Source organism: Zalophus californianus, chromosome 13, assembly GCF_009762305.2.
Source record: "Zalophus californianus isolate mZalCal1 chromosome 13, mZalCal1.pri.v2, whole genome shotgun sequence".
NCBI lineage: Eukaryota > Metazoa > Chordata > Mammalia > Carnivora > Otariidae > Zalophus > Zalophus californianus.
Window position 1 is genome coordinate 50,434,798 of NC_045607.1, and position 14,406 is coordinate 50,449,203.

Consider the following 14,406-nt stretch of genomic DNA (forward strand, 5'->3'; position numbering starts at 1 on the left):
AAGCAGAAGGGCCCACTGACTTTTCCAGATTCTGCTGGGATGGAGCCTGGCGGCTCTTCTGAAGGGCCTCATTGTATGGAGACATGGTTCCGCTTTGATTTTCATGCTCTATGAGCCACTGAGATCAGAAATCACTTTGTTTTACTAGAGAATTAGATTCTCAGGTGGACTTTCTTATTCAAGAACTAAGCCTGGCTCCAAAGCCTGAAGGGTTTCTTACCTTGGATCACTAAAGAGGCCTTCTGCACAAGCATTCCTGCCTCATTCTGAGCAAGGCAGCTGAATTCCCCTTGAGACCCGCCACTAAGATTTGCAACCTGAAGAATCTGTCCAGCTGCCAAGATATGATGTGTCAGTCCTGGGACAGTGGTGACTGGCTTATCACCATGGAACCAGGTGATATTGGGGGTAGGGTGACCTTTGATGGGACAGCCTAGAAGGAGAGGAAGAGAGAGAGAGAGAAGCCATTAATAAAGTGAAATGGGGATATATATCTGACGAGTTGTTTTAGTGTCTCTGTGGCTTAGAAGCCACACATACGGTGTAGTCTCCCTACCGATGGCATTTTTCTTATTCGTGCCATTTCCAGGCCAATAGATGTTTCTACTCAGGAATTCTGGGAAGGTGACCAATATTCATTCAATTAAGGAAAAATTCTTGGAGTACACAAAGTGCCTGTTTCTATGTCCTTGTACGAACTTTTAAAAAAATGAAGCAATTAATATTCACTCATTGAACATTTTCCAAGTTAATTAGTTCCTATACTTATTTTATACTAAAGAAATCACTTCAAATGCAGTGAGTTGGAAAAAAATGCTATATAGTAATAGTTAAGAATCAAATTTTAAGTGGTCAAAGTCTAATCTTTGCCACTGTTTTACTGTGTATGTGGTTTTCAAGCCAAAATTTTTCAACAGAATCTAGGAAAACAATGGTAAACACTGATTTCATTTTTCTGTCAGTCAAGAACCTTGGCCTTCTAACAACTCTTACCAAGCCTGCATTGGACATGTACCTATCTATGTAGTCACGGAACATACTTTGATACATTAAAATTCTAAAATATTAAACTTAGGTATTGTGTCTACCCAAGGTTTGTAGCAGAGAATTATTAAAGTAAACTGATTGCAGTTGTAAGAAAAAACTAATTTTCTTTAAATTCAGAGTACTTGCTGAATTTGCTGTTGTATCCTCAACCACTTAGCTTTCACAGATAATTTATTTGGAAGTTTACTTTTTATTTTTTACTTTTTTTTAATTTAAATTTTAGGTAGTTAACATACAGTGCAATATTGGTTTCAGGAGTAGAATTCAGTCATTCATCACTTACATACAACACTCGGTGCTCATCATCACAACTGCCCTCCTTAATGTCCATCACCCATCTAGCCCATGGACCACCCACCTCCCTCCATCAACCCTGTTTGTTCTCTATCATTAGGAATGCCTTTTAGCTTGTTTCCCTCTCTCCTTTTCTTTTCTCCCTTCCCATATGTTCATCTGTTTTCTTTATTAAATTCCACATCTGAGTGAGATCCTATAGTATCTTTCTCTGACTGATTTCACTTAGCATAATACACTCTAGCTCAACCATGTCGTTGTAAATGGCATGATTTCATTCTTTTTAATGGCTGAGTAATATTCCATTGTGTGTGTGTGTGTGTGTGTGTGTGTGTGTGTGTGTACCACCTCTTCTTTACCCATTCATCAGTGGATGGACATTTGGACTCTCTCCATAGTTTGGCTATTGTTGATAATGCTGCTGTGAACACTGGGGTGCATGTATCCCTTCGAATCTGTATTTTTGTATCCTTTGGGTAAATACCTAGTAAGTAGTGCAATTGATGGATCATAGGGTAGTTCTATTTTTAACATTTTGAGGAAATTCTCTACAGTGGCTGCACCAGTTTGCATTCCCACCAACAGTGCAAGAGGGCTCCCCTTTCTCTGCATCCTTGTCAACATCTGTTGTTTCTTGTGTTGTAATTTTAGCCATCCTGACAGGTGTAAGATGATATCTCAGAGTGGTTTTGATTTGTATTTCCCTGATGATGAGTGTTGTATCTGGTAGCTATGTGGATGTCTTTTTGGAAAAGTGTCTATTCATGTCTTCTGCCCATTTCTTAACTGTGTTATTTATTTTTTGGGTGTTGAGTTTGAGAAGTTCTTTGTAGATTTTGGATACTAACCCTTTATCAGATATGTTGTTTGCAAATATTTTCTCCCATTCTGTAGGTTGTCTTTTAGTTTTGTTGTTTCCTTTGCTGTGCAGATGCTTATTATCTTGAAGTCCCAATAGCTCATTTTGCTTTTGTTTCCCTTACCTGTGGTGACTTGTCTAGTAAGAAATTGCTATGGATAAGGTCAAAGAAGTTTCTGTCTTTGTTCTCCTTTAGGATTTTGATGGTTTCCTGTCTCACATTAAGGTCTTTCATCCATTTTGAATTTATTTTTGTGTATGGTATAAGAAAGTGGTCTAGCTTCATTCTTCTGCATGTTGCTGTCCAGTTTTCCCAACACCATTTGTTGAAGAGACTCTTTTTTTCTATTGGATATTCTTTCCTGCTTTGTAGAAGATTAGTTGAACATATAGTTGTGGGCCCATTTCTGGGTTCTCTATTCTGTTCCATTGATCTGTGTGTCTGTTTTTGTGTCAGTACCATGCTGTCTTGATGACTACAGCTTTGTAATATATTTGAAATCCAGAATCATGAGGCCTCCAGTTTTGTTTTCGTTTTTCAGAATTGCTTTGGCTATTTGGGATCTTTTGTGGTTCCATACAAATTTTAGGACTGTTTGTTCTAGCTCTGTGAAAAATGCTGGTGGTATTTTGATGGGGATTGCATTAAATGTGTAGATTGCTTTGGGTAGTATAGCCATTTTAACAATGTTCTTCTGATCCATGAGCATGGACTGCTTTCCCTTTCTTTGTGTCCTTTTCAATTTCTTTCCTATGTGTTCTATAGTTTTCAGTGTATAGATCTTTTACTTTTTTTTCTTAGAATGCATCTTTCTTTTTATTAGTTAAATTCAATTAGCCAACATATAGTACATCATTAGATCTTTTACTCCTTTAGTTAGATTACTCTTAGGTATATTATTATTTTTGGTGCAATTGCAAATGGGATCAATTCCTTGATTTCTTTTTCTGCTTTGTTATTGGTATATAAAAATGGAACAGATTTCTGCACACTGATTTTTTTATTATGTTATGTTAATCACCATACATTACATCATTAGTTTTTGATGTACTGTTCCATGATTCATTGTTTGTGTATAACATCCAGTGCTTCATGCAGAACGTGCCATCTTTAATACCCATCACCGGGCTAACCCATCCCCCCACCCCCTCCCCTCTAGAACCCTCAGTTTGTTTCTCAGAGTCCATAGTCTCTCATGATTCATCTCCCCCTCCGATTTCCCCCCCTTATTTTATATCCTATGACTTTGCTGAATTTATGTATGAGCTCCAACAATTTTTTGGTGGAGTCTTTTGGGTTTTCTACATAGAGTGTCATGTCATCTTTAGACAGTGAAAGTTTGACTTCTTCTTTGCCAATTTGGATGATTTTTATTTCTTTTTGTTGTCTGATTGCTGAGGTTAAGTGTTCCCTTACTCTGTGAAATAGTAATGGTAGGAGTGGACATTCTTGTCTTGTTCCTGACCATAGGGGAAAGGCTCTCAGGAGGATGATACTAGCTGGGTCTTTCATATATGGTCTTTATGATGTTGAGGTATGTTCTATCTATCCCTACTTTGTTGAGGGTTTTTATCAGGAAAGGTTGCTGTATTCTATGAAGACAGCATTACCTTGATTACAAAACCAGACAAAGATTCCACTAAAAAGGAGAATTACAGGTCAATATCCTTGACGAACACGGAATTCGTCAACAAAAATTCTCAACAAAATATTAGCAGATTGAATTCAACAGTACATTAAAAGAATTATTCACCACGATCAAGTAGGATTTATTTCTGGGATGCAAGGGTGGTTCAATATTTGCTAATCAATCAATGTGATACACCATATTAGTAAAAGGAAGAATAAGAACCATATGATCCTGTCAATATATAGAAGTTTAAAACACATGATAAATCATTCAAAATTAAAGACAGTGGTGGCTTTCCCTCAATTCAGTTAAAAAATATTGATTTTGTGCCTACTGTTCTGGGCTAGATAAGATAGGACTATCTTCCCTCTCGCACGGAGATTCTAGCTGGTATTGGATAAAAAACAAAGCACACTAATAAAACTGAGATGTAAGGCAGAAAATGATGAGATCTGTGAGACAAAAGAATGGCTATCTGCATGGATGTGTGTGCCTATGGATCTGTAAGAGAAGGAATTTTCCAATGTTGGCTTGTTTTCTATTCTGGGGGAAACACTGTTAGAATTTGTATAGGATGCGGGGTTAACACAGATAAGGTCCTTAGAGATTGTCTAGCCTAATGCCAGAGGAGGAAACTGAGGCCCAGAGATGTTAAGATGCTTTCCTAAGATCAAGTGACAGGCCTTCTGATTCCTTGCCTTGTGTTCTTTCTTCCATACCTGCTACTTGTTCAGCTGGGCACCAGCAGTTTACCCAGGCATCTTGTTATCCCCTTCCTTTGCTCATTCCTTTTGTCCCCCCTCCCCCCCTTTTATTTAACATTTTCACAGTAATTGTTTGGTTGAAGTGCTTGGAGCAGACTATTTTGAAGGGCCCTGGAAAAATAATGCTAAAATTGACTGTAAGAAGTTCTTTATGGGATATCATTGGTACAGAACCCCGTTCTTCATTCCTCCCTGCATTGACTCATTTTGCCATGTAACTTTGCAGTGGCCTTTGATGATGGGTGGGCTCTAATTTCCTACCTCCTGATTTGGGGTTTGGCCATGTAACTACTTTGGCCAATGAAATGAGTCAGATGTTACACTAATAATCTGAAAGAGAAATTAAGAAAACAATTCCATTTATAACAGTATCAAAAAAATACTTAAGAATAAATTTAACCAAGGAGATGAAAAAACATGTACACTGGAAACTACAAAATGTTGCTAAAAAAATTAAAACATAAATGGAAAGCTATATCGGGGGACGGCAGAGCAAGATGGCGGAGGAGTAGGAGACCTGGATTTCGTTTGGTCTCAGGAATTCAGCTGAATAGGGATCAAACCATTCTGAACACCTATGAACTCAACAGGAGGTCAAAGAGAAGAATAGCAACAACTCTCTGAACAGAAAAGCGACCACTTACTGGAAGGTAGGACGTGCGGAGAAGTGAATCCGAGGTGATATTCGGGAGGATAGACGGCGGGGGAGGGGGCCCCCGTCGGCCGCTTCTGGCAAGTGATAGAGCCGCGGAGCACAAAATCGGAACTTTTAGAAGTTGGCTCCGCTGAGGGACGTCGCTGCAGTGGCTAAGCGGGGGGTGGAACTCTCACGGGACAGTGTGGTCTCAGGACCCTCGGGGTCACAGAAAGATCGGGAATGCCTGAGTGCAGCAGAGCTCCTGGGTATCAGAGCGGGGAAGCTGGCTGCAGAGACGGAGCCGAGGCCCGGGCTCTCAGCTCGGGGTTGACATAAACTGTGATCCGCGGCCCAGTTGGGCCACTGCTCCTCCCGCAGGGACCCAACAAGTGGCAGGTCTGGGGAGACTCCCCTTCCTTCCCTGGAGGAGGGGCGCGGGAGCACACCACAGGGATCTGCTAGGTTTGGAGACTCCACACGGGGTCGGGTGCCAGAGATAGAAATGCTTGGTCACAGGCCGGGTGAGCACGGAGTGCGACTGAAGACCGGGGACACGGGAGTGACTGACTGCTTTTCTCTGGGGGCACACTGAGGAGTGGGGCCCCGAGTTCTTGTCTCCTCCGCGGCGCAGATTGGGAGGCCACCATTTTCACTCTCATCCTCCAAAGCTGTACGGAAAGCTTGCAGGGAACAAAAGCTCCCGAGAGCAAACCTGAGCAGATTGCTTAGCCCGGACCTGGCCAAGGGCGGGGCAGTTCCTCCTCCAGCAAAGATATCTGGGAACTACGGCAACAGACCCTTCCTCCAGAAGATCAGCAAGAACAGCCAGCCAAGACCAAGTTTACCGATCAATGAGAATGGTGGAACGCCAGTGCTCGGGGAATACTGCATAAAGAATTCATGGCTTTTTTACCATGATTCATTAGTCTTTCAAAGTTAATTTTTTTAAACTTTTTTTTTGAATATTTCTTTTTCCCTTTTTCAATCAACATCTTATCAATCCCTTTTTTAAAAAAATTTTTTATTCTTCATTTTTAGAGTCATATCCTATCCCTTCATAGTAGTTACCCTTATTTTTGGCAAATATATATAAGATGTTCTTTCTTTAAAATTTTGAGATACAGTTTCTTCTAACATATCAAAATATACCCTAAATCTCTAGTATATGGCTTTGTTCTAGTCTCCTGCCTGGTCAAATTCTCTCCCCATTTTTTTTCTTTCTTTTTTTTAATCCTCTTCTTTCTTTTTTCAAGCACATTACCAATTCCTCTTTTAAAATTTTTTATAATTTTCATCTTTACAGTCATATTCCATCCCTTCATTGTATCAACCCTTATTTTGTACATATATGTCTTTCTTTCTTTAAAATTTTAGGAGACACTTTCTTCTAACAGACCAAAATACACCCAAAATCTAGTGTGTGGCACTGATCTATGCACTAGTCTGATCATATTTGATCATATGCTGTTTTATTTGTTTTGTTCTGTTTTTGTTTGTTTTTATCTTTTTCTTTTTTTTCTCTTTCTTTTTTCTTTCTTTCCCTTTCCTTTCACCTGGTTTCAGGTCTTTTCTGATTTGTTTAGAGTATATTTTCTGGGGACGTTGTTATCCTGTTAGCATTTTGTTCTCTCATTCATCTATTCTCCTCTGGACAAAATGACAAGATGGAAAAATCACCTCAACAAAAAGAACAAGAGGTAGTACCATCTGCCAGGGACCTACTCAAAACGGACATTAGTAAAATGTCGGACCTAGAGTTCAGAATCATGATTTTAAAGATACTAGCTGGGCTTGAAAAAAGCATGGAAGTTATCAGAGAAACCCTTTCTGGAGAAATAAAAGAACTAAAATCCAACCAAGTCGAAATCAAAAAGGCTATTCATGAGGTGCAATAAAAAATGGGGGCACTAACTGCCAGGATAAATGGGCAGAAGAGAGAATTAGTGATATAGAAGACCAAATGATGGAAAATAAAGAAGCTGAGAAAAAGAGAAACAACTACTGGATCACGAGGGCAGAATTCGAGAGATAAGCGATACGATAAGATGAAACAACATTAGAATAATTCGGATCCCAAAGAAGAAGAAGAAAGAGAGAGAGGGGCAGAAGGTATATTGGAGCAAATTATAGCAGAGAACTTCCCTAATGTGGGGAAGGAAACAGGCATCAAAATCCAGGAGGCACAGAGAACCCCTCTCAAAATCAATAAGAATAGGTCAACACCCCGACATCTAATAGTAAAACTTACGAGCCTCAGAGACAAAGAGAAAATCCTGAAAGCAGCTCAGGACAAGAGATATGTAACCTATTATGGTAGAAACATTAGATTGGCAATAGAACTATCCACAGAGACCTGGCAGGCCAGAAAGGACTGGCATGATATCTTCAGAACACTAAACGAGAAAAATATGCAGCCAAGAATACTATATCCAACTAGGCTGTCACTGAAAATAGAAGGAGAGATAAAAAGCTTCCAGGACAAACAAACACTAAAGGAATTTGCAAACAGGAAACCAGCCCTACAAAAAATATTGAAAGGGTCCTCTAAGCAAAGAGAGAGCCTAAAAGCAACATAGACCAGAAAGGAACACAGACAATATACAGTAACAGTCACCTTACAGGTAATACAATGGCACTAAATTCATATCTTTTCAATAGTTACTCTGAATGTAAATGGGCTAAATGCCCCAATCAAAAGACACAGGCTACCAGATTGGATTAAAAAATAAGACCCATCGATATGCTGTCTGCAAGAGACTCATTTTAGACCCAAAGACACCCTCAGATTGAAAGTGAAGGGGTGGAAAACCATTTACCATGCTAATGGACACCAAAAGAAAGCTGCGGTGGCAATCCTTATATCAGACAAATTAGATTTTAAACCAAAGACTGTAATAAGAGATGAGGAACAACACTATATCCTATGTAAAGGGTCTATCCAACAAGAACATCTAACAATTGTAAATATCTATGCCCCTAACGTGGGAGCAGCCAATTATATAAGGCGATTAATAACAAAAGCAAAGAAACACATCAACAACCATACAGTAATAGTGGGGGACTTTAACACCCCCCTCACTGAAATGGACAGATCATCTAAGCAAAAGATGAACAAGGAAATAAAGACTTTAAATGACACACTGGACCAAATGGACTTCACGGACATATTCAGAACATTCCATCCCAAAGCAACGGAATACACATTCTTCTCGAGTGCCCATGGAACATTCTCCAGAATTGATCACATCCTAGGTCACAAGTCAGGTCTCAACCAGTACCAAAAGATTGGGATCATTCCCTGCATATTTTCAGAGCACAATGCTTTGAAACTAGAACTCAATCACAAGAGGAAAGTCGGAAAGAACTCAAATACATGGAGGCTAAAGAGCATCCTACTAAAGAATGAATGGGTTAACCAGGAAATTAAAGAAGAATTAAAAAAATTCTTGGAAACCAATGAAAATGAAAACACAACTGTTCAAAATCTTTGGGATGCAGCAAAGGCAGTCCTGAGAGGAAAGTATATAGCAATACAAGCCTTTCTCAAGAAACAAGAAAGGTCTCAAATACACAACCTAACCCTGCACCTAAAGGAGCTAGAGAAAAAGCAGCAAATAAAGCCTAAACTCAGCAGGAGAAGAGAAATAATAAAGATCAGAGCAGAAATCAATGAAAGAGAAACCAAAAGAAGAGTAGAACAGATCAACGAAACTAGGAGCTGGTTCTTTGAAAGAATTAACAAGATTGATAAACCCCTGGCCAGACTTATCAAAAAGAAAAGAGAAAGGACCCAAATCAACAAAATCATGAATGAAAGAGGAGAGATCACAACCAACACCAAAGAAATACAAACAACTGTAAGAACATATTATGAGCAACTCTATGCCAGTAAGTTAGATAACCTGGAAGAAATGGATGCATTCCTAGAGAGTATCAACTACCAAAATTGAACCAGGAAGAAAATAGAAAACATGACAGACCTATAACCACTAAGGAAATTGAAGCAGTCATCAAAAATCTCCCAACAAACAAAAGCCCAGGGCCAGATGGCTTCCCAGGGGAATTCTACCAAACATTTCAAGAAGAATTAATACCTATTCTCCTGAAACTGTTCCAAAAAATAGAAATGGAAGGAAAACTTCCAAACTCATTTTATGAGGCCACCATTACCTTGATCCCCAAACCAGACAAAGACCCCATCAAAAAGGAGAATTACAGACCAATATCCTTGATGAACCTGGATGCAAAAATTCTCACCAAAATACTAGCCAATAGGATCCAACAGTACATTAAAAGGATTATTCACCACAACCAAGTGGGATTTATCCCTGGGCTGCAAGGTTGGTTCAACATCCGCAAATCAATCAACGTGATACAATATATTAACAAAAGAAAGAACACGAATCATATGATCCTCTCCATAGACGCAGAAAAAGCATTTGACAAAGTACAGCATCCTTTCTTGACCAAAACTCTTCAGACTATAGGGAGAGAGGGTACATACCTCAATATCATAAAAGCCATCTATGAAAAACCTACAGCTAATATCATTCTCAATGGGGAAAAGCTGAGAGCTTTCCACCTAAGGTCAGGAACGTGGCAGGGATGTCCACTCTCACCACTGCTATTCAACATAGTATTAGAAGTCCTAGCCACAGCAATCAGACAACAAAAAGAAATCAAAGGCATCCAAATCGGCAAAGAAGAAGTCAAACTCTCACTCTCTGCAGATGATATGATACTTTATGTGGAAAACCCCAAAGACTCCACCCCAAAACTGCTAGAACTCATACAGGAATTCAGTAAAGTGCCAGGATATAAAATCAATGTGCAGAAATCAGTGGCATTCCTATACACCAACAAGACAGAAGAGAGAAATTAAGGAGTCGATCCCATTTACAATTGCACCCAAAACCACAAGATACCTAGGAATAAATCTAACGAAATAGGCAAAGGATCTGTACTCAGAAAACTATAAATTACTCATGAAAGAAATTGAGGAAGACACAAAGAAATGGAAAAACGTTCCATGCTCATGGATTGGAAGAACAAATATTGTGAAGATGTCAATGCTACCTAGAGCAATCTACACATTCAATGCAATCCTTATCAGGATACCTTCCACTTATTTCAAAGAAATGGAACAAATAATCCTAAAATTTGTATGGAACCAGAAAAGACCCCGAATAGCCAGAGGAATGTTGAAAAAGAAAAGCAAAGCTGGCGGCATCACAATTCCGGACTTCCAGCTCTATTACAAAGCTGTCATCATCAAGACAGTATGGTACTGGCACAAAAACAGACACCTAGATCAACAGAACAGAATAGAGAGCCCAGAAATGGACCCTCAACTCTATGGTCAACTCTCCTTTGACAAAGCAGGAAAGAATGTCCAAAGGAAAAAAGACAGTCTCTTCAACAAATGGTGTTGGGAAAATTGGACAGCCACGTGCAGAAGAATGAAACTGGACCATTTCCTTACACCACACACAAAAAGGGACTCCAAATGGTTGAAAGACCTAAATGTGAGACAGGATTGCATCAAAATCCTAAAGGAGAACACAGGCAGCAACTTCTTCGACCTCAGCCGCAGCAACTTCTTCCTAGAAACATTGCCAAAGGCAAGGGAAGCCAGGGCAAAAATGAACTCTTGGGACCTCATCAAGATAAAAAGCTTTTGCACAGCAAAAGAAAGTCAACAAAACCAAAAGGCAACCGAAAGAATGGGAGAAAATATTTGCAAATGACATATCAGATAAAGGGCTAGTATCCAAATCTATAAAGAACTTATCAAACTCAACACCCAAAGAACAAATAATCCAATCAAGAAATGGGCAGAAGACAGGAACAGACATTTTTCCAAAGAAGACATCCAAATGGCCAACAGACACATGAAAAAGTGCTCAACATCGCTCGGCATCAGGGAAATCCAAATCAAAACCTCAATGAGATACCACCTCACACCAGTCAGAATGGCTAAAATTAACAAGTCAGGAAAGGACAGACGTTGGCGGGGATGCGGAGAAAGGGGAACCATCCTATACTGTTGGTGGGAATGCAAGCTGGTGCAACCACTCTGGAAAACAGTACGGAGGTTCCTCAAACAGTTGAAAACAGAGCTACCATATGATCCAGCAATTGCACTACTGGGTATTTACCACAAAGATACAAAAGAAGGGATCTGAAGGGGTACGTGCATCCCGATGTTTATAGCAGCAATGTCCACAATAGCCAAACTGTGGAAAGAGCCAAGATGTCCATCAACAGATGAATGGTTAAAGAAGAAGTGGTATATATACACAATGGAATATTATGCAGCCATCAAAAGGATTGAGATCTTGCCATTTGCAACGATGTGGATGGAACTGGAGGGCATTATGCTGAGTGAAATAAGTCAATCAGAGAAAGACATGTATCATATGACCACGCTGATATGAGGAATTCTTAATCTCAGGAAACAAACTGAAGGTTGCTGGAGTTGTGGCGGGGTGGGAGGGATGGGGTGGCTGGGTGATAGACAGTGGGGAGGGTATGCGCTATGGTGAGCGCTGTGAATTGTGCAGGACTGTTGAATCACAGATCTGTACCTCTGAAACAAATAATGCAATATATGTTAAGAAAAAAAAAGAAGAAGAAGATAGCAGGAGGGGAAGAATGAAGGGAAGTAAATCAGAGGGGGAGACGAACGATGAGAGACGATGGACTTTGAAAAACAAACTGAGCGTTCTGGAGGGGAGGGTGGTGGGGGATGGGTTTGCCTAGTGATGGGTATTAAAGAGGGCACATTCTGCGTGGAGCACGGGGTGTTAATGCACAAACAATGAATCATGGAACACTACATCAAAAACTAATAATGTAATGTTTGGTGATTAATATAAGAATAAAAAAATTTAAAGAAAATGGAAAGCTATGTCATGTTCATGGATTAGAAAACTTAGTATTGTGAAGATGTTAATACCCCCAAGTGAACTATAGATTCATTACAATCCCTATTAAAATCTCAGTGACTTTTTCTTCTTTTATTTTTTTGTAGAAATAGAAAACTCCATCCCTAACCCTCAAGGATACTGAATAGCCAAAACAATTTTGAAAAAGAACAACAAACTTGGGCGTTTCACACTTCCTGATTTCAAAACTTAGTAGAAATCTATAGTAATTGAAACATTATAGTACTGGTATAAAGACAAATATATAGACCAATAGAATAAAATAGAGAGCCCCCAAATAAACGCTTGCTTATATGGTCAAATGATTTCCAACATGGATACCAGGACCATTTAATTTTGCTGGGAAAACAAGATAGCCACATGCAAGAAAATGAAGTTAATAGCTTTACCTTACACCATATACAAAAATTAATTCAAAGTGATCAAAAGCTTAAACCTTAGAGTTAAATTTATAAAACTCTTAAAAGGAAACATAAGCAGAAGCTTCATGATATTGGATTTGGCGAGTTCTTGGATATGATCCTAAAAACACAGGGCAACAAAGAATAAACTGACATCATCAAAATTGAAAGCTTTTGTGCATCAAAGGACACCATCACCAGAGTGAAAAGGCAACCCACAGAATGGGAGAAAATATTTCCAAATCACAGATTTGATAATGGATTAATGTCCAGTATATATAAAGAATTCCTACAACTCAACAACAAATATAAACAGCCAAACTAAAAAATGGGCAAAAGACTTCAATAGACATTTCTCTGAAGGTATAAAAATGGCCAATAAGCAAATGAATAAATGCTTAACATCACTAATTGTTATAGAAACAAAATCAAAACCACAATGAGATACACATCACATCCGTAGGATGGTTATTAAAAACAAACAAACAAACAAACAGAAGATAACCAGTGTTGGTGAAGATGTGGGGAAATTAGAATCCTTGTGCTTTGCTGGCGGGAATGTAAAATGGTGCAGCCAAGGTGGGAAATAGTATGGAGATTCCTCAAAAAATTAAATGTAGAATTACCATCATGATCCACTAATTCTATTTCTGTGTATATACCCAAAGGGTCAAAAGCAGGAACATGAATAGCTATTTGTCCACTAATGTTCACAGCAGCAGTATTCATAATAGCCAAAAGGTGAAAATGACCTGAATGTCCATCAATAGATGGGTAGATGAACAAATGTGATATATATATATATATATATATATATATATATATATATATATGATGGAATATTATTCAGCCTTAAAAAGGAACGAAATTCTGATAAGTATGACATATGAACCCTGAACACATTCAGTGAAAGAAGCCAGATGTAAAAGGACCAATACTGTATGATTCCACTTATAGGAAGCATCTAGTATAGTCCAATTCATAGAAACAGAAACCAGAATAGTGATTACCAGGGGCTGGAGGAAGGGGAGCACAGGCAGTTACTTTTTAATGGGTACAGAGTTTCAGTTTGAGATAAAAAGTTCTGGAGATGGAAAGCATGATGGTTGCACAATGATGTGAATGTAATTAATGCCACTAAACACTTAAAAATGTTTAAAATAGTACATTTTATCTTATAAGTATTTTACCACAATAAAAGAAATGAGACAGATGTTCTGGTATACCAGTTCCAAACCTAAACCTCAAGAGACTGTGTGTTTTTGCTTGTGTTCATGTGCCTTTGCTATCACCAGCAGAACATGCTTGGACTGGCCTCATGATCCCAAAAGGAGGGTGAGAGAACTGTGGAGAATGGCCGAGTTCACCCTAGGCAAACTCGGTTTAGATCAGCTGAACTGAAGATCAGTAAGAATAAATGATTGTTATTTTAAGCCACTGAGTTTTATTATTTTTTAATGTGGTGATAGATAACTGATAACACTTAGGGAGAAGGGATTTCCACAATTCCCCTAGGCCTATGGATCCAAGGCTTGGGGTAGGGCAGATTTTCTACCTGTGTGCTGATCACCTACATCTTCTTATTCAGATACATAGGAGGAAGCAGTTTCCCTGCATGCTCCTGGTCGCACCTAGGCATCTATATGGTATGAATTTCATGGTGGTATCATTATACTCCTGTCTGAAATGGGGCTAAGAATGGCCTTAGGGAGAAGTGTATAGAAATCAGTCAGCTGAGGATCTCCTGGGAAGAGCAGTATTCGACCCCCTCCAGTACCAAATGTAGTCCGGGGTCAGATGCTGACTTCATTTCCTAATAAGAGGCA

The 14,406-nt window shown here is 39.1% G+C and overlaps 1 protein-coding gene across 1 annotated transcript in view; it reads right to left on the reverse strand.

The window, feature by feature from the left end:
- Positions 1 to 14,406, reverse strand: part of ADAMTSL1 (ADAMTS like 1) — a 406,966-nt gene that overhangs the window by 38,314 nt on the left and 354,246 nt on the right. The window contains exon 24 of the mRNA XM_027616409.2: positions 221 to 433. Within this exon, the coding sequence (XP_027472210.1) occupies positions 221 to 433 (213 nt within the window). The remainder of the gene's footprint in view (positions 1 to 220; positions 434 to 14,406) is intronic.